Raw genomic sequence first — 26,785 nt, forward strand, 5'->3', positions numbered from 1 at the left:
CCTTCTAAACATGACAGATTTTGTTGAAATGTAAGTCTACCAATTTTATTTTGGTATCTCTTGAACTCATCTCTTCCTTATCTCCAATGCCTTAATTGTAGTTTGGGCTTACATCATCTCCAGCCAGGATTCTTGGATTATAGAGCTGTTAAGTGAACTTATTTCTGGAAACATAGCCCTGATCCTGTAACTTCGCTGCTGAAAATTCCTCAAGGACTCCTCACCTCCCACAAGAGAATCCAGCCTCCTTAGCCTCCTGCCTCTGCCTCCTCATCCAGTTTTCCTTTTTGGGCCTTTTCCTTTGTATTCTAACTTCTAGGTGATTTACAGTTGCTTCCCCTTCATTCCCAGGCCTCTGTCTCTGCCTCTGCCTTACTCCCTGCTTCTTCCCATTCTGAGCCCTTATTCTATTAACCAGCTTGTGCTTGTCCTTTACACCTGATTCATCAAGTCCACAGGCAGGCTTCCTTGACACAGCCTTATCAGTACCTTTCCTTGTTGATTTCATTCATCACCTGCTTTCCTTTAACATGGCACTCACTGAAATTTCTGCTCATATGTAAGATGCACCGCCCTCTACTCCCCAAAAGTGTACCACTCCCAATTACCTTGTTTCTGTTATATATGGTAATGATTTTGCATCCAATTCCAATGTAGGTGTGTGTGCGTGTGTGTGTGTGTGTGTGTGTGTAATTTCTCCATACCACCAAACAATTCTTTAACACCAGCTGGGTGTCCTACTACTTAACTCAATTCTGACCCTTTCTACCTGGAGATATAGCCAGATCCCACAGGTTAAGGGCTCAGTCCTACAAGACTGACCTCCCCCCAGTTCAGATGCTAAATGCAAGTCCAGGTGTCATCTGTGCTTCTGACTGATGGTGTTTGGAAAAGATAAACCAAACTGACAAACTCACAGCCAGGTTAAGAAAAAAAGAGAAAGACTCAATACAAAAAATCAGAAATGAAAGGGGAAACATTACAACGAATGCTACAGAAATGAAAAGAATCATAAGAGACTACTATGAACAGTAGACTGGATGGCCTAGAAAAAAATGGATAAGCTCCTAGAAACATACAACTTGCCAAGACTGAATCATAAGAAATAGAAAGCCTGAACAGACCTATAACAAGGAGATTGATCAGTAATCAAAAATCTCTCAACAAAGAAAAACCCAGGACCAGATGGCTAAACTGGTCAATTCTGCCAGACACTTAAAGAACTAATACCAATCCTTTTCAAACTTTCCAAAAAATTGAAGAGGAAGGAATATTTCCAAACTCATTTATGTGGCCAGCAGTACCCTGGAACCAAAACTGGACAAAGATATCACAAGAAAAGAAAACTACAGGCCAATATTCTTGATAAATATACATGCAAAATCATCAACAAATTCTAGCAAACTGAATCTAACAGTATATTAAAATGATCATACAACATGTCCAAATAATATTTATCCCTTGGATGGAAAGATGGTTCAACATATAAAAGTCAGTTAATGTGATATAACACAGTAACGGAATAAAAAGGAAAATCACATGATCATCTCAATAGATGCAGAAAAAGCATCTGACAAATTTTAACCCTCTTTAATCATAAAAAGAAAAAAAAAAACCTCTCAATGAACCAGGAATAGAAGGAAAGTATCTCCACATAATAAATAAATGTATGACAAGCCCAGAGCTAACATAACGCTCAATGATGAAAAACTAAAAGCTTTCCTCCTGAGATCAGGAGCAAAGGAAGGATGTCCAATACTGACACTTCTATTCAGTATAGTATTGGAAGCCCTAGCCACAGAAATTAGGCAAGAAAAAGAAATCGGATGACTTGATATTATATAAAGAAAATCCTAAAGATCACACTAAAAAACTTTTAGAACTAATAAATTCAGTAAAGTTGCAAGATACAAAATCACATACAAAAATAAGTTGTGTTTCTATACACCTACAACTTCTCAGGAGGAAATTAGGAACAATCTCATTTATAATAGCATCGAAAAGAATCAAAAATAATATAATAAAAAATAGGAAATAATAGAATAGGCTTAATTTTGTGAAAATATTCATACTACCCAAAGTTATATGCAGATTCAATGCAACGCTATCAAAATACCAAGTGGTACTTTTTACAGAAATAGAAATAAACAATTCATATGGGACCACAAAAGACCATAAATATCCAAATCAATACTAAGAAAGAACAGGGCTGGAGGCATCACAATTCCTGATTTCAAAGTATGTTACAAAGTTATACTAATGAAAACAGTATGGTACTGGCACAGAGACAGACATATAGACCAAGGAACAGAATAGGAAGCTTAGAAATACATCCATGGATACACAGTCAATGGATAATTGACAGGGTGCGAAGAATATACAATGGGGAAAGGAAAGCATAGTTTCTTCAACAAATAGTATTAGAAAAACTGAATATCCACACTGAAAAAAATGAAATTCCATCCTTACCCAATCCTATACACAATTATCAATTCAAAATGGACTGAGGACTTAAACATAAGACCTGAAACCATAAAACCCATAGAAGTAATAAACACAGTGGAAAGACTTCATGATATTGGTCTTGGCAATGATTTCATGACTATGATTCTAAAAGCACAGGCAAAAAAAGTAAATAAACAAGTGGTATGACATCAAACTAAAAGCTTCTGAGCCTCAAAGGAAACAATCAATGGACTGAAAAAGCGACATACACAATGAGAGAAAATATTTGGAAACCATGTATCTGATAAAGGGTTATCTCCAAAATATATAAGAATCTATTCCTTCATCTCAGTAGTAAGCATCTAACAACCCAGTAAAAAAATGGGCTGAAGATTTGAACATACATTTCTCTGAAGATATACAGATGGCCACCAGGTATGTGAAAGAATGCCTACCATCACCAATCATCAGGGAAATGTGAATAAAAAACACAATGAGATATCACCTCACACCTATCAGGATGGCTATTATCAAACAAATGAAAGACAAGAGGTGTTGATGAGGATGTCTTGGTGGGAATGCACAGCTGTGAAGCCACTATATGGAAACCAGTATGGTGATTCCTCAAAAAATTAAAAATATAAACGCCATGTGATCCCACTTCTGGGTATTTACCCAAAAGTATTGAAATCAAGATCTTGAAGAGATACCAGAGTCCCATATTCATTGTGGTTCTATTCACGATAGCCAAGATGTGGAAGCAACATACATGTCCATAGATGAATGAATAGATAAAGAAAATGTGGTTTATACATGCGATGAAATGTATTACCCTTAAAAAGAAAAAAAGTCTGTAGTATGCAACAACATGGATGAAACTGGGGTCATGCTGAGTGAAAGAAGCCACCACAGAAAGACAAATATTATATGAATCCACTTATATGAGGTATCTAAAATAGTCAAATTCATAGAATGGAAGAGTGGGATGGTGGTTGCCAGGGACTAGGACAGGGGGAAATGGGGAGTTACTTGCTGACTGACATAAAGTTTCAGTTAAGCAAAATGAATAAGTTCTAGAGATCTGCTGTACAACATTGTACCTATAGTCAACAATAATGTAATATACTCTTAAAATTTTGTTCAGAGGATAGATCTCATGCTCAATATTTTATAATAATAATAGCAATAAATAGAAGTCTCAAAAAGCAAAAAAAAGTTATTAAAACACCAAATTCAAAATTTCCCAGGAAATAAGACCAAATTTCTTTCAGTGTGTCTAAAGTCAAATCATATACATATATATACATATATATATTCACATATACATTATATACATACACACACATATATATGTGTGTGTGTGTGTATATATATATATATGTATATAAAAATTCTAAGACTTACCTCAAAACTCACAGCTCCATTGTGGTCCGTATCAAATGCATTAAACAGAAAATGCGCGTATGTTGTAGAGTCTGAAATGTTGAAAAGGGAGTATCGTTAATGCAGCAAGCACTTCAATATCCTACAGAAGATTGGCCTAGCATGCCCAAGGCTCCATCTATTTGGAAAAATTTGCTCTGTCTCCTCTACTTGTGCTTTCTTCCCAGCTGCCCACCTTCTTCCAGTAGCGGATTGTGATTTGAGATTCATGGGAGTCAGCTCTCCACAACCCAGGGCATTGATGATACACATTCTCTGTAAGTTTCTGGCTGGAAATGCTCTGAACATATGGGAGTCTTGGGTGTATTCCCGGCACTAAGATGAGTAGGTGGTGTGAGGGCTAAGGGAGATGCGTCTGAAAATTAAGTGATCGTCAGGGGCTATGTCTACAAGTAAAATAATAAAGATACTAATAGTGAGACGCACGTGAGTTGGTATTTTTAGTGTTGTTATTGTGAATGTGTTCATCAGTTTTACAACTCAGATAAAGACGGGGACTCAGAGAGGTTGAGAAACTCACCTAACATCACACAGTCGATTAAGGAGCAACGTGAGACACAACTGAGTCCTTCTGACTGGAAAATCAGGCTAACCCATGGCCAGTGAAGTGGCCTGATGAACCGGGCAGTTTCTGTGGCCACCGTGGGAGTGAGTGGTTCTGAGGGTCCCTGGGCCCTGGGTGGGATTCACGGCTCTGGGACAGTCAGTCCCCCCAGCACCTCACAAGGCTGCCTGAGAACTCTGAAGTACTCTGAAATCCAACGTTTCCACTTAGCTTGCTTCTAGTGGGTTTTCCCTCTAATTTTTCCTTCTTCCCCTTCTACTTTTTCTCTGTTGTCTCCCTTCAGAGCTTTCTGCTTTTCTTGGTAAAATTATATTTTTTCTTACTGTTTTCTTTTCTTAGTGCAGTTTTAATTTTTCAGTGCTTCTGTGTTTGACCCTTGATCAAATTTACTTGATTATTTTAAATGTTTCATCTCATGGTTTTAGCTTTTCCCTTAACCTTTTTTATATTAAAAAAAAAAGTTGTAACCTTTAAGCTCATTGGTTCTAGCTTTTTTATCTTCTGTTTAAAATCTCCACTCTTTCTATTTTATAACTTCTAACCTTTATTTTTACTGGGCTTGAACAAAATTTCTATTCACCTTTTCCTTTATAAATTGCTTTTCTAAAAGCAGGTCTCAAGCACCCATGGCCCACTTATGGATGGTTTATCGTGAATGCTTCACCCAGCGGTAAATGCTATGGAAGCTCATATCTTTCATAAGGTAGACGGTACACTGCCTCAGTTTCTCAAAATGATGGTGGCGTTTTCTTTTGCCTCTTACCTTTAAACACAATACGAAAAACCACTTATTTTAGAACATATGAATCATCAACACAGTTTTCTATGAACTAAGCCAGGACCAAAAATTGGTTCTAAATAGTATGTCCCATCATTGTATCTCGAGTGGATGTTCACATAGTATTGATGAGTTGCAGAAAGAAATCCTTTTGAATATGGATTATAACCAAAGGTTTGGTTCTAATCAATTTAGTGCCATTGCTAGGAAGTTCCATGATAGAGTTATCAAGAACTGACAGCCCATTTTTTATTTACAAAGTTGTTTCGCTCTCCACGGTTCTTTGACACAGATTTCTTGAACTATTTAGTGTCCTATGGTGACATAAGTTGACAGGTGGTGTGTTAAACTTACTTTCGGGGGAGAGAGAAAGAGGTTCTGTATATTTTATAACGAGCTTCATTAAGCAGGTCTCCTGGTATCCTGTTTAGACAATCAGGGTAAATGCCTTTACCTTAGCAAGCAGAAGTCAACATGAATAATGGTTCAAAACAAACGATGTTGGCAATTTTTTTTAATTAAAAAAAGAAGCTATCATGAACGTACAATTATTAGCCTTCTTCTTAAATGGGGTCACTCTAGCTTTAAAGCCTGACATGTGGGACATATAGTCTCGAGGTTTGCTCTGATGTGGTACAGAGGACTCCTTGTTCCTCTAAATGAACTTTGGCTGGTTTTCAAGCTCAGATATACCATGCAGAGAGCACTCATTACTACCGTAGTGAAGTCAGAGTGAAGTCAGGTTTGAATTTCAGGTCTCCCAAATTATTAACCGCATGGCTTTGGGAAAGTTGTTTAACCTCTCTGGGACTCAGGTTCCTCATCTACAGAATAACCACACCAGTATGTACTTCAAAGGGCCATCATAAAAAGATTAAATGAGATACCACATGTAAAGTGCTTACAATCGTCCCAGGCACATAATAAATGTTCAATAAATAGTATCTGTTATAATTATCCTTTCAAAGCCACCTGAAAGAAATATGAGTAATTTTTTTTACAGATATAGTACATTTCCACCTGAAGAAGTTCTTGTGTTCTTGTGAAATCTCTACTGCGTGTCTAGGTGACTGACATTCTAATCTGATGCAACTTCACACTCTATAAAGACCAATAGAAGCAAGTGTGTCATGAAGGGCGTTTCAGCTTCTGATGGAGTTTGGATTTTTTCTGACAGGCATTTGGCGATTGTGAAAGTTTCTGAAGAAGGGGAGTGATGTTCTGAGCTTTGACTAGACAAGAGGAAGGATCTGAGGCACTGAGAGCATCTGGCTGGGCACAGAGGTGGATGAATGAAGAAAAGGGACGCTGTCCACAAAAACTTCCATGTCAACTTTCATCTTATTTTTTTTTTAAGATTTAAAAAAATATGTTCTTTTTTTTTTTTTTCTTTATTTTGAAAGACAGCGTGCAAGCAGGGGAAGGCAGAGAGAAAGGGAGAGAGAAAATCCCATGCAGGCGCTGTGCTGTCAGTGCAGAGCCCCACACGGGGCCTGATCCCACGAACATTGAGATTATGACCTGAGCCGAAATCAAAAGTCAGACACTTAACTGAGCCACTCAGTCGCCCCTTATTATTGTTCTTTTTGGGTAAATATTTCCTAAGATGGTGAATAACTGGCATCCTCGATTCTAGATTTCAGTGCAATTTGGGACTCAAAAGATATAACATTGATCTCTCTTCTCTCCACATGACCTGATGGGCTTTCTTTGGCCACGTTTCCTTACAGATAACAAAAAAACAGTTACTGAGTTTGACACGTTGAGAATGCCTCAGTTTCTTTACAATCTTACTGGTGAAGTTGAAAAAATGTGGAAATTTTATAGTTGGGGGACAAAATTTAGGGATGCTTAGGATAGGAAGGTATCCTGGATTCTATGTAGTTATCTACATTTAACAAAGGTGGAAAATAGGAACGGGTACCATTAGTAACTTAGCTATGGTCACCTAGTTAGTCAATGCTAGAGTTGGTAACGACATCAAGACATTCCAACACGAATTCTGAGAAACAAAGGATGTTAGGAAGAATAAAGGATGCTAGAAAGAAAACTGAAGACTCCTTTGTTCCACATTTTATAGATGTCTTAAAAGTATTGTTCTACAACTTACAGAGGAACAACCCGAGGCCCGGAGAAATACACCATTTGAGTCATATGCCTTGGTGGTGACTCAGTCTATCCACAAACCCAGGACTCAACTTAGTCTAGTGAATTTAGCCCAACTATTTCCAGACCACACTGATAATACCAACTAACCCCTTGATTAAAAAAGCCATCAATGCACATACATTTCAGAGAATTTGAACAAATGCAGTTGGTTATTATGTTCCAGGTCTGTGGATTGAAATCAATCTGGTTGATTTTCTTCTTCCTACTATAAATCGCTACTCCCACTTGAATTCAAGCATAAGGTACAAAATTAGTTTAATGCATTTGAATATATGATTCATGCACTGTTACTGAGGTAAGGCAGCTTCGTATACATGAATAGTAGTTTCTGTTTAATAAGGCCTCTGTAAATCACCCTGAAAATTCTTAGAAATATTGTCCTAGGTACAAGAAGGATATGCAGTGAGTGGTGTTATCAAAAAAAAAAAAATCTTTATACCTCTTGACCCCATCTAAGTGCCTCAAGAGCCTTGTATACAGTGACTGCTCAATAAATGTTTATTGGCTGAAGTCTTCAGACGGGAACTAATTCATCTGCTCCTTCTATAGCTATCAGGTGCCTGGTATAGACACAGTAAGTACAAAATCTCCAATACATGAGGAGGAGTAGCCCAGGAAACTGAACTTTCCACGAGCTTTTAGAATGCTCCGTGAGCCGAGAGCTTCCCAAAGCTTCCACTGTACACGGAGTCGAAAAGGCATTGCTGTAACAAGACCAGTAACAGCTCCAACCAGCCATTCGTTTCCTCTCAGCTTGGTTTATAGGGGGCCCACTTTATTCCCCACAAACAAGTGGCTTCCGTTCAGGTCAGTTGTGCCGACATCCAGAACACCACACCAGTTGTGCTTGGAAAGCCATCTGGCTAAGCAGTAGAAAAAACTGAGAGCCTGACACAATACAAATTGTAGCAGGTTCTGTGGATAAGACAAAGTATTTTCCTGGAGGAAACGGTGAGACGTTGTGATTTATGGACCCATCATTGTTAGCGCTCATAAGGAGAAACCTGCTGCTTTTAGACCAAAATACATGGCTCTATAGAACCGTGAGCATGGCCATAACATGAATTTGTCTGCCATCAGAGATCATGTTCTTCCTCAGGACATTTCCCTTTTTCTAGCCGCGCTGCAAGATATAATTTGCATTGCAGTGTTAATTTCTTAGATTGTAAGTCATGATTCTTCAAGATATGTCACTTCCTTCAGTAATGGCTGGTACTTTTAGATTTATCCATTCAATTAACATGAATAATCAAAGAATTTTTAAGAAAGCAAAAGTGATTTTTCCTCAAATCCCTTTAGATTTGGTAAGAAGAATCATTTGCAAAGGATTGTGCTTAAGTAGATGTTCTCCAATGCCAAAATGCTATTTTTCAAATAAAGATAAATTTTTAATGTGGAACTCTATCCTATTTGTAGCATGTAATAACTTTCATTTGAGATAATAAAAAGTAAAGAATTCCTTTTGTGCTTGGTGCTTTGATATTACTGTTCATCAATATGCAGACAGACACTTAGATATAATGTAAACATGATTTTTCTTCAAAAACTCCATGGTTTTTAAATAACTTAGAAATATGTTAATGAAATGATATTCCAAGTTCTTTGTTAATGCAGACAATGGGCCCATTGCAATCTAGGCATCCAGCCCCATGACCAATAGCTGTCTGTGGGTTGTTACTAATGAAAGGGGGTAAGGGGACTGGTCCCGATGAGAGATCCAAATTCATGTAATAACAGGTCACCTTGTGTTTTCTCAGAATTCTAATTTAATTCTTTTTAAAGGGCCGTCTTAAATGAAAATGTCTATTTTGACAATTCATGCGTAAAATTGTTTTTAACCCCCTAAAATATCGAAAACCAAAAGAGAATCTAATTTGTGTCTGAAAAGAGCTAATATTTAAGTGTTCTATACTTTCAAAATGCCTTTTGCAAGTATTCTTCCGTTGTCCCGTTACAGCCACCATTTGAGATGCACGTCATTCATTCATTCATTCATGCATCATTCATGCATCATCCCTGCACGTTTTCTCTCATTTATACTATATGTGTCAAGGGTGATTACTTGTCAGTCACTGTCCCACCACCCGTGGATATGGCAGCAAATAAAACACAAAACCCTTTGGTCCCTCTTACTAGTGGGGAAAGAGACAATAAACAACAACAAAAATAGGTAAAATATGTATTATTAGGTGTTCTTGAGTGCTAAAGAGAAACATAAAGCCGGCGTGGAGAGAATTTAAGGGGTTGTGGTTTATGATAGGGTGGCTAGGGAAAGTCTTGCTGAGAAGGTTGCATTTGATTTTTTTTTAATTTTTTTAAATTTTTTTATTTTTGAGAGAGAGAGAGAGAGAGAGGGAGACAGGCAGACAGACAGAGCATGAGCAGGGGAGGGGCACAGAGAGAGGGAGACACAGAATCTGAAGCAGGCTCCGGGCTCCGAGCTGTCAGCACAGAGCCCCACGTGGTGCTTGAAGTCCTAAACCCAGAGATCATGACCTGAGCCAAAGTCAGATGCTTAACCAACTGAGCCACCCAGGCGCCCCAAGAAGATTGCATTTGAATAAAAGCAAAGGTGGTGGGACATTGAGATGGAAAAATAATCCCAGGCAGAGGGACTAACAAATTCAAAAACCCTGAGGCAGCAGCATGACTGGTGTACGGCGGGGACAGCAAGGAAGCCAGTGTGGCTGGCACATAGTGAGTCCTTTAAGGGGTGTGGGATGAAGGATGAGGCAGAGAGGGAGCAGGAGACCAGGGGTTACAACTTGTGGACCACTGTACAGGCTGTGGCTTAGGCTCTGATGCGACGGAAGGTTCCGAGTAGAGCAGTGACCAGAGCTGGCTTATGCTGAACAGGATTACTCTGGGCCATGTTAGGAAACCCCCCTGCTGGGGGAGCCGGAAAGAGTCAGAATCAGAGACTAGTTTAGAAACTATTGCAGTTACCTTGGCGTGAGATGATGGAGCTCCTTTAAGCGGGAAGCAATAAAAGATGACAAGGAAATGGATGAACTTCTCTGCACGTTGGTTTCCACATTTATCAAGAAGGCAGAGTCACAGCTAGGGGAGTTGGGAGGTGGGCGCAGTGCATGCCAGGGTCAGGCACGTGTTCGACGCCTCACAGATGGTAACTACTTCAGCCTAGGTCGGTTTACCTGGAGAGATTCCTTTCTATTTCCTCTCTGTTCATCAGCTGGTGTGGTTGTGCCTGAAGGTGCTCTTGTAATGCTGGGATTTGAAGCCTAACCTTCCCTGTACACCTTACGTCAACATTTCCCATCTGCTCCATTAAACTAGAACATTCTTTTGGACAGGTACCACACCTTATTCCTCTTACATTACCAGCACCTAACACATAGCTGGGCACACAAGAGACTGTGTAACAAGTTTGACTAGGCCTCCTGTTGAATGACCAAAGGAGAACCTGTAAGGTCAAATGGCAAATAGTTTCCCACTCATCCCTAACACGTACGTGTTATCATTATGCTTTCCTTGTTTATTTTCCATTTAAAATAATATTTAGAGGCGTGCGTGGGTGGCTCTGTCAGTTGAACATCCAACTCCTGATCTTGGGTCGGGTCATGACCTCGGGTCGTGCGATGGATCCCCACAAAGGCTCTGCACTGAGTGTGGAGTCTGCTTGGGATTCTCTATCCCTCTCCCTTTGCCCCTCCCCCCTCTCTAATAATGATAATAACAACAACAATATTATCATTATTACTATTATTTAGAGTGATATTAATTTTCTCAGATGTAGGGAGAGAGGTGATAGCAAGAGGCCCTAAAAGAGAAAGGGTAGAAAGAACACTAGGTGAGGTTACAGAAAAATCTAGATTCTAAGCCATACCTGCCACTTAGTGGATGCGTGACCCTGAGCAAACCATTTAGCTGCTCTAAAGCCCAAATTTCACATGTGAAAATGGATGATAATTATATTTGTCCTAATTTTCCGTGTGCAGAGAATCAAATGATACCTATAACACACATTAAAGAGCTTTGCGGCATTTCTAGGACCAAGCCATCATAGTCCAAAAGTGCTTGTGCATTTGATAGCCATAGTCTGAGGCACACAGTAATACAACTTTCTGCGTGCAACTGAAGAGTGAAATCCTGGATATTTGACAACTTGTAAGTAGCTCACTTTTATGATATATTGGAAATTATACGCACTCGTATGCTGTGTATTAACTCTTTTACATAGCGATTAAAAATGTAGAATCATGCCATAAAAGCTTAAACCATACTCAAGATTGCAAGCATAATTCTAATGGAGAGTATGTTAACAAGTCCACATTTGCACTTACCTCCCTGTGGAAAGAACTGTGAGTAAATCTCTTTGAAGGTTTCTTCATTAACAACACCACTGGGACATTCCTAAAGAAAGTCGTAGAGAAGCAATATGAGCAAAGTGTTCATAAAACTGATTTTTTGCACATTTTGAAACAGAACTCTCTTTGCTTTGCTGTGCAAAGCAGCACCAAGGAAGTTAACCACCCATCCATTTTTTTCAGAGGATAAAAGGACACAATAAATTTCTCTTTGTTCCAGTTCTCACAGAATGAAAAAAAAGTACAGATGTAAAAATCTTTGCATATTATAAATATTAAAGCTGGTCTGACACATTAAAGAACACACTGCTGCTTTTAAGAACACATATGCTTATTATCAACAAGGTAAGAGAAAATTACATTGTTTTTCCTAGAGCAATGATTGCAAGATGATTTGATATGCTCTTTGTTGGATTTTGGTACTGTGTTCCTCTGGCAATTTGCTGGACCCACATAATCTGTAGTTCAGGTAGAAAATGGTGTGCTCCATTGGCTCTAAAATGACCCAAGCAGGAATAGTTCCTAATTTCTGTCAACAGTTTGTTCAGGAGTGCAAAATAACATGGATTGTAACAAATGACCTTGAGTGAGACAGGACCTCAAGATATGTTTAATTTCTGGAGAGGAGGGTCTGAAAAGAGGTCTCAATGTAAAGATTTCCCTTTTGTGACCCATGGGTGGAGTTATTCAAGACTGATGGATACTGACCTTGGGAACTCTACTAATGTCAGATCACTGACCTGGTGGGACCAGAGGAAAAGGCTACCCCTCCCAGGGTAGATTAGGCATTTTCTACAAAAGGAACTAAAATCTAAAATATTAGAAGAGATCTGTGTTTGTGCTGAAAATGGGGACTAAATAAAGATCTTAAACAAAGACGAGGGCAAAACTTCTACTCCCTGGAGTTAAAGAATGGTCTGGTCAGGAATCTGATGTGTAGCGACCCCTCGAGCAGCGATCACTGACAATCATGTGATAATCTGACATCACGTCACATGTGGGATGTTAATTGTACATTGAATGTGTGGAAGTGAGAAGCTCTGTCCCATCTTTTTGAGCAGCTTCTCATGGACAGTCCCGTATTATCTGAGCTCCCTTGCTTTTGGACTCATGGTGCTCCTATGCTGCCTGGCTCTCCCCAGGATTCACGGGGGAGCATCAGAGGTGTGCTAACTTCCCTGCCTTTACACGGAATATTCCATGTACTTTAAATTTGACATTGTTCCTGGGATCCTCAAAAATCATCTGATGTGGTTTTAAAGCTTCTCTTAGCCCTTAAAATCACTGTCCCCTCATGAATAAACTTGATTTATTAACTTGATCTTTCTTTATTCCAATGAGCCAGTTACAGCTGTAACGTGTTTTACATGAGAAGTTTTCTATTTTCTCTCATTCATTGGTTTGAAAGGTAGGGCCTTTGATATATGAACACAATTTAAAATAATGGTTTCAATGTGAACTTGTGTTTACAGAGCTTGTCAATGCATATTTCTCCCATTTGAATGTTAAACCTATAACTTAGGTATCTACATTCACTGAAGCAGAACTGGAGGTTCTGTGGTCAAGTTCCCTTTTAATCAGCTAGCCAATAGGGGAGCTGGGATGAGGGCTTGAGATTTTCCTGATTTTCCCACAAGATTTGGGATTAGATGACCCTTCTAAAAATAATCACCCCCAAGGACCTAAGAGGATTTGAGCAAAGAAAAGACAATCAAAAATGAATGAGAAGAGAAGTGAACTATTACAGTTAATTTTATGTGTCAACTTGTCTGGGTCATGATGCCCAAGTATTTGGTCAAACATTATTCTGGTTATTTCTGTGAGGGAATTTTGGATAAGATTTACAGTTAGATCAGCAAACTTTGAGTGAAGCAGATTGTCCTCCATAATCTGGGTGGGTCCCATATAATCAGCTGAAGGCCTAAATAGAAGAAAGTTGGAATGCCTGGGTGGCTCAGCTGGTTGAGCATCCAACTCTTGATTTTGGCTCAGGTCATGATTTCATGGTTCATGAGTTTGAGACCCACATCTGGGGCTCTCTTCTCTCTCTGCTCCTCCCTACTCTTTCTCTCAAAATAAATAAATAAATAAATAACTTAATAGGAAGAAGAAGAAGAAAATCTAATCTCTTCTGAGCAAAAGGGAATCCTTCAGCACACTGCTTTCTGACCTGATTTGCAACTTTGGCTTTTCTAGGTTCTATGGCAGACTGCCTTTGGACTCAAACTACAACTTTTTCCTGAGCCTCCAGCTTGTCTGCCTCCACCATCAGATTCTGAACTGGCTAAACCACCACAATCATGTGGGCCAATTACTTAAAACAAATCTCTTACTGTTGACATACACATCCCTTGCTTCAGCTTCTCTAGAGGATCCCAACTAAGATATAAATGAATGAACAATCAACGGCTACAACTACAAAAGGAAAAAGAAAATGGCGTGTATCTAGCTAATCACTCAAAAGTTTTGATTCAATGACTTTCGGTTGGCAGCAACAGAACCAATTTTAAGAGTAAATAAGCACCTTGCAGTCGGGTCCTCTCACACATGGAACTTGTCTTTTGTTGTCTGTTTAACTCTGAGCCATCTGCTTGGGGTGGTAAGAGAGCAAATAGTTGGCTGTGCCACCAGGTGGCCAACTTGTGGAAGGTCCAGCTAGAAACCTACCTGGGAGGTAGACTCTTGCAAGAGATGAAGATGGAAAGTAAAGGGCCATCTGCCCTCAGTAAACTTGTCAGCTGCCTTTGATCGCTAGATGCATTCGGTAGATATATCTTATAACATGAAATCAAATTTAGAAATTGGCTGTCTCAGATTGTTTGTTTTATGTTCCATCACACGAATAAGTCAGATAAAACCCTCTCTGCCCTCTGAAAGCTCTTGGCCAAGTTTTTGGGTGGTCATTCTCACCAGGTGAATTTGTCTTTACCCATCTTGCATTCTTTACATTAATTTACATCTTTAACCAATACATATTGTATGCTGATTATTCTCACAGTTCTCAAGGAATTGGGGAAGCAGCAGTATAAACAAGTCAAAGGTCTTGCCTTCATGGGGCCTACATCAAAAAAAAAAAAAAAAGACAAAAGAGATAAAAGGAAATCCACAGAGTCAGGATCTTGTATTTGTTTTAAAGAGTTCTTATGGAAAAGCAATGCATTTTACGACCTTCAGGTGAGAATGATCAACTAACTTCTATAGGGCCCTAGTGATTTACAAAATGTGTAAACGATCTATTCTCTAACTTTTCCCTCATCTCTTTTGTGGAATGGTTTCTGCACAGAAGTAGTATCTCCACCTCTCCATCAAGAATAAATTTGATCAGGCGGTGTATACAACTAAATATATATGATCAACAATGCAGCTATATTAGTAGGTTAACTCTTGTGGCAAACAAGCCCCCAAATATAACAAGTTTAAAAGAATGTGGTGTATTTCTTGATCATCTAACCATCTAACTTGATGGTTCTCTCCAGAATCTTTAAGGGACAGAGACTAATGGAATCTTGGCCATCTTCATGTGGCTTCTAAAATCTGTGATTTTCTCATCCAGAAAGAGAAAACGATCATTGAGGAGTGTCTGCGGGAAGTGTTTATGGACTAGGTCTCTAAGTGCAGAGTGCTACGCATAATTTCCACTCTCATTTTGTTAGAAATCATTTAATGTCTACCCCAAACAATGAGACAAATCTCACGTGCCCATTCACAGATTTGGTGAATGGTTAGCAGCGTTTGTCTCAGAAGCTTATTTGAAAGATGCTCCATGGGGCACCTGGGTGACTCAGTCGGTTAAGCACCTGATTCTTGATTTCACCTCGGGTCATGATCTCACGATTGGTGAGATTGAGCCCCAAATCAGGCTCTGCACTGACAGTGCATAGCCTCCTTGGGATTCTCTCTCTTTCCTCTCTCCCTGCCCCCAACCCCTGCTCTCTCTCAAAATAAATAAATAAACTTTAAAAAATATTATTCTGTCAAAATGTGCTGTCCACAGAAAAAAAATAAGGAAATAAAATAAAAATTGCCCATAATTATACCACTGTAAAGCTATTTTGGTCATTTATCTACATATATATTAATATGCCACACAAATAAAATTGGGACAATACAAGAATATACTTTGAATCTTATTATTTTTTTAACTTAACAAAACATCCGGAACATTTTCCGTGTCATTATTTTTAATGGCTGCGTAATTATGTGTCCACTGAATTTCCCATATTGTTGGATATTGAGGGGATTTTAGCATTGGGGGACTATATAGGAATAATGATGTAATTAATATTTTAGCACATACATCTGATTGCACCTATAGTTCTTTTTTTATGAATAATCCAGAAGGAGAATCATGAGACCAAAAGGTTTAAACCATTTTAAGGCTCTTCATATGAACAGCCATATTGCTTTCCAGAAAGACTGCATCAATATATACCACCACTGCTGGTTTAGGAGAAAGCTTCACATCTAGACAGGCTGCTGACCAGAATCACATGGGGATTTGACATGCTCCAAATCCCATGACAAATAGCAATAATTTGCTTCCCTTGTGAATCTAATCATCATTCTGGAAAATACCAATGGACATCAGGCATTTATACAGATCCCTCTGAGGGACAAAGGGATGTGTGTGTTTTTTGTGCAGATGAGGATGCATTTTTTTTAATTAATGGTTTTTTTATTATAATTTTTCATTTTTTTAACATTAATTTATTTTTGAGAGACAGAGACAGAGCACAGGGCAGCGAGGGGCAGAGAGAGCAAGGGAGACACAGAATTCAAGCAGGCTCCAGGCTCTGGGCTGTCAGCACAGAGCCTGCCGTGGGGCTTGAACTCATGAGCTGTGAGATCATGACCTGAGCCGAAGATGGGATGCTCAACCCACTGAGCCACCCAGGCGCCCCGATGAGGATGCTTTAATGGCAATCTGCTGAACCACATTACTGCAGTCATAACTATGTATCGAGCACATATTCAATGCCTTCTTACATACATTATTTCTTCTAACATTTTCACTAACCCTGAAAGGTGGTGATTAGAGATGAGGAAATTGAAAGTTGAGAAATAACAATTAAGTAACTTGTTGGAGTCACAGTTTTACAGACTCATCCATTGGTTAATTCTTTCAAAAAATAGTTATTTAGAACATTCTATGCCTCAGGCACTGTTCTAGGCACTGAGGAGTTTAAAAAAGTTCCAGTTTTGCTCTTATAGAATTTAAAGTTCAGTGGAATCAAACTCATACTTCCCTAACCTTTAATTGCGATGTTGTCTTGCCTTCTGGATTATCTTTTTTTTTTCTACCAGGACTTAAGAAATGGCCTTCTGGTGAGCCATCCATGTAAACACTTACTTTGGGAAGACGCACAGTGGTTTCTGTTCCCAGAGACCACCTATCATGGTTGTGTTGAAGGCAATACCATGTAAAAGGAAGCCATTCAATCAAAACTGGGGACATTGGTTACAAATATATATATATATATATATATATATATACATATATATATATACACACATGTACACACACACATACACACACATATACACACACACGTATATAGTGAATTACACTTTGTTTGATTTGTGGCAAAGGTTGTGTTTCTCTTTTTTTGAGAAATCATTGCCTTTAGTCCAACAAGGGTCTGTATACCTTCCTCCTCACCATATACAAGTTACTCTAATTATGAATGGCTAGACACTAAAGTGCTCTGGAAAAAGTTCCAGTGTTTAGGACAGGTTAAATGAACTACTTCATCAAGTGTCAAGGAGCTAGAGTTTCCCGGCAGTTTCTGGCTGCCACATTAATCTGCTATGACCAGCGAGATGTTCCTTTATTGCTCCTTAAACCCTTCCCTATGATATGATCAGTATGCAATAAATGTAGATTGAGATTTTCTTAGCACATAACTGCCATACATTTGTCAGCTGGTGAAAAGACACTTGCCTTTTGGGGCCTTCCAGATGCATTCCTTGATGATCCATTTCAATTCCTTTGGATAGTGTCCTGATACACGTGAGGGCCCAAATCAGTTGCAAATGTATGATGAGTATTTTGCTACTGCTAACGTCAATGCTAATGAAGTAGTGATTTTGATAACAATTAACATGATGATGATGGTGATGATGATAAGCAAATACGTCCGAGCACTTTCTATGTTCCAAGCATTGTATTAAATGCTTTATGTCGATAGATGCTAGCATACCTCCATTTTTCAGATAAGCAAACACCCTTCAATACAAAGTGACCATTAGAAAATGGCAGATTAGTCTCTTGATCAGAATCCAGAAACGTGAATGTTTAGGCAACTTTAGAGAAAACCCAGTTCAGTGATTTCATTTTATTATTATTTTTTTTAATGTTTATTTATTTTTGAGAGAGAAGGAGAGACAGAGTGTGAGCAGGGGAGGGCCAGAGAGAGAGAGGGAGACACAGAATCCGAGGCAGGCTCCAGGCTCTGAGCTGTCAGCATAGAACCTGACACAAGCCTCCAACTCATGAACCGTGAGATCACGACCTGAGCCAGAGTCAGACGCTTAACCGACTGAGCCACCCAGGCGCCCCTCAATGGCTTCATTTTAAATGTGAGGAGATGAGGCTGAGGTTATAGGAATTGCCCGTTAGCACACGGCGGGCTGCTGAGCCTTCTTGCGTCTGGGTTTCCTGAGGTCTAGGCTCCTGCATGGATTTCAGAAACCCCTTCATGTCCAAACAATAGCTGGCATGTTCTGCCTGGCAGTATTTAGAATAATCTAGTGAAATGTTTGTGCTTCTGGGCTCTGAACTTAAGTATAACTGGATTGAACCCCTATTCTGCCACTGCAAAGCTATATAGCTTCGGATAAATGGTTTAGTCTGTGTCTCATTGCCCTCCCCTCTAATATGGGGATAACGATTGACATCAGTGTGCTGTTAAGAGAATTAATAAGATACTGTATGTTCTGTGATTATCTTAACGCCCTCTTTGTATATTTGCTCATTAAATAGGAGTCGTGAGTATGGTAGTAACAATCTCAAACTTGGTAAGCAGAACTCCATTACACACAGTGTAGCATCAGTGCAGAGATACCAGAGTTAACTGGTATTCATCAAAGTAGTTGAACCTAGTATAGTTCAGGTCTGACATAATGCAATGAGCCTATAGGGGCTCCTGGGTGGCTCGGTTGGTTAAGCGTCTGACTTCAGCCCAGGTCATGATCTCACAGTTTGTGGGCTCGAGCCCCGCGTCGGGCTCTGTGCTGACAGCTCCGAGCCAGGAGCCTGCTTTGGATTCTGTGTCTCCCTCTATCTCGGCCCCTCACCTGCTTGTGCTCTGCCTCTCAAAACTAAATAAACATTACAAAAATTTAAAAAATGTAATGCAACGAGCTTACAGCAAATATGAGTTATGTTTCCTCCTCTAGCACTATAAATTGAACCAACTCCAATATCATCAGGGTTCACCCTCAAGGGCAGGGAAATACTGCAACTGTAGATGACAGCTGAGAAGAATAAAGGCCATTATATTGGAAATAAATGTTAGTAGAACCCCAGCGAACTTTTATTCATTGATTTAGAGAAAAGTTGCCCCTAGACATACTTAGATGAGTACGTTAGAAATACAGCAGTCCATGAAACATGTTGGGAACGGTGATTTGGAAAGAGATCCATGCATGGATAGGAAATTGCTAAAGGAATTATTTTCTTTTTAAAAATTTAAAAAAAACGTGTATTTATTTTGAGAGGCAGAGTAGGAGCAGGGGAGGGGCAGAGAGAGAGGAAGACACAATCTGAAGCAGGCTCCAGGCTCCCAGCTGTCAGCACAGAGCCCAATGCGGGGCTCCAACTCACAAACCGTGAGATCATGACTTGAGGTAAAATCAGACACTTAACCGACTGAGCCACCCAGGCGCCCCTAAGCATCCATATGTTTCATCAACTCTCACAACTACTTCTGCTGCTAAGTAGAGTATAGTTGGTGGCGGCAGTGAGGTGCTTCCACTGAAAATCCTCAGTTTCTACCAACAGAAATGTCATGGCATCCTTGTTTTTTCTGACAGCTGTTCTTTCAGTTATTCTCCAGAGGAAGTCGACTGACACCAGTTTGAGAAGTAGCATCGGCAGACTGTGGACAGAATTACACAAACAGAACACAAAGGCTGGACACCGGACACTCAGATCAGAGCAAAGAAAGAGGAGGGCTCGTATCACTACCCAAATCAGGTGAGTCTCCATCCATTCATTCCGCTGGTAAGGAGAGCTGGCAGTTAAGTTGGCACTTCTTAGAGGAAGTTACCTTCTTAAGCAGTACACTTCCTGTTACCACACTTAACGTGACTGTGTGCAAGGTCAGAAGCAGAGACCAGCAAGCATCAGGACGCGTAGAAGGATTCGGGGCGACAACTCAGGAGATACACAGAAAGGGAACAGCTGAAGCAGATAAGGCAAGGCGGACAGGATTTCATGTGTGGTAGACTCCAGGGCGATTGATCAACAAGTTCTTCCTGCTTTGGAACATGTGGAAAGATTGCATTTGATGGGCCCCTAATGGTTGGGTGGGACCACATGACACATTCTGTCCAATGAATGGAAAGGAGAAGTGACACTGTGATATTGTAATTTATAATAAGAAATATATATTTGGTCTTTGTCCCTGGCACAGAGCTGCTAAAACCATTGGATTTTCCTAGGTTGAGAGAGATAAAAGTCTCTCCTGTTATGTTAATGAGGTGACTTCTGGACCCCACCTGACAATGGGGGCTGGTTGCCCTGGGAGCCAGCCATATGATTAGAAGGTTGGAACTTTCACTTCCACATGTCTGACATCTGGGGAAGGAAGAGGGGCTAAAGGTTGGGTATAATCACCAATGACCAATGATTTTTTCAATTGTGCCTATGTAACGAAGCCTCCATAAAACCCCCAAAGGACAAAGATCAGAGAACTGGGTTAGTGAGCATATGGAGATTTGGGGAGAGTGGCATGCTTGGAGCTGGCATGGAAACTGTCCTATGCATCTCTTCTGCCTGGCTGTTCGAATTAAGTTGGATTGTAGAACACCAAGATGGTGTTGGAGAATTGCCTGGTAGTGTGGGGAGTCTCCCATAGGGGAATTTCTGATCAATTCCTGATCACGTCAGAATTGTGATCAGACCATTTTAGACACATCACTTTTGGGAAACAGCGTATAATTGCAGATGCCAGATGTGCCAGAGCTCTCTTTTCTTTCTGCCTTGGCAATCATGTGCAAGATGGTGGCTGCTCCATTAACAAAAGTCCTTAAAGGACATCTATGAGCAAAATACCCTTGCTGAGCAGAGATGAACATGGAGAATGAATGAGAAGTACATCTTTTAACATTTGTAGTCACTGCGATTCTGTTACTAAATAATATTCTGACTGATACACGAGGAGAGGACAGAAAAGTCATTCTTCCCTTTTCCATAATAGCTAAATAATTTTATTGGTTACATGGTGAGGAGGTATTTGAAATTTATCTGAGAACTTACGTGTATATACTTGTTTATACCTAAGTGAATTTAATAATAAACTATGAAGTTTTTATTTTGAGTATGAATCCAACAGTTTACTAATTATTTGCTATTTTACAAAGTCATAATTTAAAACTACTTTCAAATGACCACTATGTTTACCACATGGACTCTATTAGAGTTAAGATTCTGGTGCCTGCAGTGCTCCCAAATCAGATAAGAAGACTCCTTACAGAGGATGCTTTAACAAGTGTATTTTTGTCCAGCTGTGTTCTATGCTACAGATATATCATAACATTTGGGAATGATATACTAGCTTTTTATTTTCTTCATCTTCAAGATGTGAACATCTCAAGCTGAGTTATAGCATAATTGTTTCATAGCCAAGAAAACTGTTTATCCTTTGAGATTTTCTTTCGGATTTCCCATTGATTAGTTGACTAAACTGTTGAAAGAAAATACCACACCACCTCCCGTAGGGATTACTTTCACAAGACAGAATGAACTCACTGATACAATAAGTATGAAGGATGGAACGTTTCATTTTCAGCGATCGGCAATAGGAAAGCATGACTCTTTACATATTATTGTGCCCTGTTTAATTCCTAATCCAAATGGGAAAGCATACGTTCTTTTAAATTAAATTCCACTCCCGGGGCGTCTGAGTGGCTCAAGCATCCAACTTCGTCTCAGGTCATGATCTCATGGTTTGTGGGTTCAAGCCCACGGTGTTGGGTTCTGTGCTTACAGCTCGGAGCCTGGAGCCTGCTTTGGATTCTGTGTCTCCTCTCTCTCTGCTCCTCCCCTGCCAGTCTTTCTCTCTCTCTCTCTCTCTCTCTCTCTCTCTCTCGAAAATTAATAAACCTTAAAAAAATTAAAAAAATTAAATTTCACTCCCCACTTCCCTCATTAGGAATGGGGTTGCTCTGAAAAGTCATTCTCTGAGTAGCATGACAATTTAAACATGCCCTGGCATTTCACAACGATAGGGGAATTTCAAAATTTAAATGGTGTTATGTCATGACTTGTACTGTTGATAGCCCCAGATTCTATATGTGGAATTCTCTGTTCCCCTGAGACTTGGTAAATACCCTGGAGGCAAGGATTGATCTTTATACAACCCAGCAATGTTTAGAACAGAGAATATTAAAAATGTTTACCTGGAATGGATAAACACTCAACCAGCTCCTAGTTTTTTTCTTTAAGTAGGCTCTATGCCCAAAGTAGGGCTTAAACTCATGACCCAAAGATCAGGAATCCCATGCTCTACTGACTCATCCTGCTAGCTGCCCCTCAACTAGCTCTTAGCTTTTAAGAAATTAGAAAATAAATTCGCTCTGGGAGTTTCCTTGAAAAACTTGAGTGCAAATTTTTGGAACCCCATGCACTCCCCAACATTTTGTCCCCTGTAATTTGCCTGTTCTTCTGTAACCGGTTTGCTGAGGAACACTTTTGATGTCTTGTGCTGTGTTACGCGAAGTCATCTCTTTCTTTTATACACACATCCGTCTGTAACCACCACTATGGACAATTAAATGGTTACGAAGAATTTTTGAGATCAAAATCTTGTTTCCACTGCCCAACCCTCATTACTGCTTATCATAAACATGTTCACAGAAATTAAGAGGAGACCACTAGGGTCAGGGAAAAAAAAACACCAAACTTATTTCAACAAGAATTGTAAAATCCTTACCGTAGTCAACCATCGGGCTGCAAAATCTCACTTAAAATAATAGGTTGGCCCTTCAGTTGATAAAAGTTGATCACTAAGAACTAGAACTGGTTTTAAATTTCTGTTCTAGTGTCATTTATTTTCTCCCAATCGAAGTTTCCTCACCTGTAAAATGACCTCTAAGAAATACTGACATCACATGTAAAAAAACAACTGAAAATTAAAATAGACACTGTATAAAAAAAGAAAAAAAAACATTAGGATACAACCAACATGATGGGTATATTTTGCTGCTTTCAAAATTTGCATTAAGAACCTTCTGTAGTCTCCGAATACACTCTTTGGGTTAAATATAAATTTCATATCAGAAAAAAAAAAGGTGGAGAAAGACTTCTCTCCATAATGCTGGAAAAGAGATAAGTGCTGGGTGAGAGCAAAGATTCAATTCAGGGGATGACTGGGTGGCTTAGTCAGTTAAGCGTCCAACTTCTGCTCAGGTCATGATCTTGTGGTTCACGAGTTCAAGCCCCGTGTTGGGCTCTGTGCTGACATCTCAGAACCTGGAGCCTGCTTCAGATTCTGTGTCTTCCTCTTTCTCTGCCCTTCCCTTGCTCACGCTGAGTCTCTCTCTCTCTCTCTCTCAGAAATAAAAAATATATATATATATAAAAAAAAAGAGATTCAATTCAGCTACTTGAGCATAAGGATATAGGTACATTCTGAGCCCAGTGATGTTCCAGTCATCCAGGGTGAAGGAGAAATCCCAGGCACAAGGCAAATTTTCTCCATACCTCAAACTCTCTTCTCTAAGTATAAGGAAGAGGGAAAAGACAGATTTACAGTTTAAAACAAAACAAAACAAAACAAAAAACCCAAACAAACAAACAAACAAAACAGCTCAAGTTCCAATTCTGCTAACAAAGATTTCACTGAAATATCCCAGGCTCTAAGTCTCAGTCAATGAAATGTAGAAAGTAATAGAATCTTATAGTGAGGAAATGATAACTCATTGGCATTGTGTATATAAAGATCCTAGCACTACTCTAGAAACTGCAAATATTGGTATCTTTTAACATTCCCGAAGTCACTTATGCTCATTTTGCAAAAATTAAGTTGCCCAAATTTTGCAAGAAAAGGCTTTCTGGGATCAGGCCCAAGTTTTAAACGTTTATTAGAATGCATGAAGTTATTTGATTTAGGAGTCTTCAGAAAAGGATTTCCTCAATTACATGCAAAGAGAGAGTTCCTTTGGGCAAGGCTCATTTTGTCAATTCTGACACAGTTAAGTTCTGCAGGTATCTAAAACCATTGTGGGGGAGGAGATGACAGTGCATGGGGAGAAGTCCTGAGTATTAGTTTTCTATTGCTGTATGAAAATTTCCAGAAACTTAGTGACTTAAAACAACACATGTTTATGATCTCAGTTGTGTGGGACAAGAGTCTGTCGTGGCTCAGCTGTGTTCTTTACTCAGGGTCTCACGCTCCACATGTCGGTTGCCTGGTTCTCCTCTGGGCCTTGCGGGGCTCCTCTCGGCCCATGCAGATTGTTGGCAGAATTCTGTTTCTTCGGGTTGTAGGACTGAGGTCCCCTTTATCTTGTGAGCTATTCGCTGGGTGACTTGCTTGGCTTCTTTCTCCTGAGTTCAAATTTCCCTTATCTTTGAAAGGGGCTCATGTGAATAGATCAGACCCACAAGGATCATCTCTGTATCTTAAGTTCAACTGATAGGGGATCTTAATTACACCTGTAAAATCTCTTCAGGGCAATAACTTGCTTAGTGTTTAGTTGAATAACCAGGAGACAGGTATCATGAGCAGGGCCATCTTTAGAGGTCTGCCAACCACAGTCTGCTTCTTGTCAATGTGGTTTCACAGCAGTTTCTGCCTAACAGTCTTTTCTACAGGAGAACTCACTACTTGGAACCCTGGTTTGACAACACTGGAAAGGAATCTACCCTGTGTAGGCTGTGTTTAGCAGTGTAGAGGACCAGCAGTGACTGCAAAATTGAATATTCTTTTTATGAATGTTGTGAATAACATTCCATCTGCTGAGGGGGTGCCCTGCCCTTATTTATTTCTGCTCTATATCACCAAGGTCATTATGCAGATTTTATGAATTGATTAGATCACTTTCAAATTGGCATGACATCAGCCTAATGATATTGAAAAAAGAAACACAACTGAATAAAAGAAAATTCTACTTAAAAGAAATGTGCAATGTTTCAACTGGAAAGAATAAAAAACTAAGATGGTGACATACATGTAAACATAGAGACGGATATGTATGGTTGTAAGAGGATGGATTTTCTGGAGCTTCGCAACAACCTTAGTCTCATTGTCCTCACCTACCAAATTGGCTAGATTCTGGCTCTTTGATGATTTCATAATGCCTATCATCTCTTGACTTCTTTTGTGAGATCACACATTTTCCTCATTGTGTAAACCATTTTGCTGTATTGGTTTGCAGTTACTTGTCAAAAACAACCTAAGTAATGACACTGTTGTCATTTTATTATATCTGTTTACAGAATGGGAAAATGAAAATGAAAATGCACTTTATTGTTGGCTGGCAAATTTGGTAGAAGTTCGACGGGACAAAGAAGTGTAATCTAGAGACTGCATAGACGTGTGTGTATGTGTGCATGTGCTGTTGATTACATTTGTCTAGTCTAGATTTTAGAAAAACCTGTTTTAAGATATATTCAGCTTTGAGACACTGCCGAGTTTGCAAGATGAACAAAAGCAGCCTTTCACAATCACCCTCGGTCTGCTGGGCACTGAGCCAGGTTGCATAGTAGATGTGTGTTCTCATTAAGTCCTCATAACAGGTAAAGGAAGTAGACATTTTCTTACATGGTCTGAAAGAAATGAGTTCAGAGAGGTTTAAGCAACTTCCATAAGGTTAGGCAGATATTCAGCCCTGGGACTGGGATTTGAACTGGTGTTTGACTATAAAGCCTTTGTATCTTACTAAGCTGCCTCTGTGAAAGGCAAGTGTAGTGATAGAAAAGAAAAATAAACTCATGGGGAACTTTTATCCAATATTTTTCAAATCTATTTATTCGCACTCAAAAAAGAAACATCATCAATCATTTATTCAACAAATATTCCTAAAGTAGCCTGTATAGTCTCCACCCATTTGGAGCTTACCGTCTATGGAGAAGTAAGGCATTATTCAAATATTCACCCAAATAAGTGTCATATTAAAACCCATGAGGCCAAAACAGCATGAAAAATCAAACTACTTTTCATGAATTAATTCAAATGTCACAGGTGAGGAGACACAGGATAGCTATTCTATTTGATTTCCTGAGTAAGGTATAGCACATGGTCAATCCCAGCTTTAAACATATTTTATCGTATATTTCTTTACCTCTACTTTCTTATTGCTAATTCCAAGAAAGGAACTTTTTGTCCTTCTCTCAGGTATTTGCATCTTAGCAAGCTACAGGTTCCAGGAGCAGCCCTGAGTCTCTGAAGCTTGGCTACAAGTCAGAGGAATATTTACTCTGTGTAATTAAATTCTGTTTGCTGCAAATACATAAGAAGTTTTACCCTTCTTTGCCTCTTGTGATTCTTCAGAGGTTCTTCTCTAAAGGGGACAATTAGAAAGGGTCACTGCCTGGGAGGACAGCCCTGCCACGACCTGCAATGCTTCTAGGCTCCCTGTTGTGGGCGGAGTGGCCCAGAAGGAGACCTGGGTGCTGGTTACTGTGGGGCAGCTGCCCAGAGTGTTTCAAAGGGGTCTCCGGAGCTCAGATGATGTGCCATTCGGACAGTGGGTTTCAAAGGTTCTGCATGTTTTATTACAATATGGAAACACAAGGGGGCAGCAGTGTCTTCCATGATAGCTGGAAACCTGATTTCTAGTTCACGCTCTGAGAGTTCTTTCCCTAAACTTGGTGCAAGTCTGGATAGATTT

At 39.5% G+C, this 26,785-nt stretch overlaps 1 protein-coding gene across 1 annotated transcript in view; it reads right to left on the reverse strand.

The window, feature by feature from the left end:
- Window positions 1-26,785, reverse strand: part of KCNIP4 (potassium voltage-gated channel interacting protein 4) — a 383,077-nt gene that overhangs the window by 21,304 nt on the left and 334,988 nt on the right. The window contains exons 8-9 of the mRNA XM_049630384.1: window positions 11,705-11,774; window positions 3,850-3,920 (exon numbers count right to left, since the gene is read on the reverse strand). Coding sequence (XP_049486341.1) covers window positions 3,850-3,920; window positions 11,705-11,774 — 141 coding nt within the window. The remainder of the gene's footprint in view (window positions 1-3,849; window positions 3,921-11,704; window positions 11,775-26,785) is intronic.

This window comes from Panthera uncia, chromosome B1, assembly GCF_023721935.1.
Source record: "Panthera uncia isolate 11264 chromosome B1, Puncia_PCG_1.0, whole genome shotgun sequence".
Taxonomy (NCBI): Eukaryota; Metazoa; Chordata; class Mammalia; order Carnivora; family Felidae; genus Panthera; species Panthera uncia.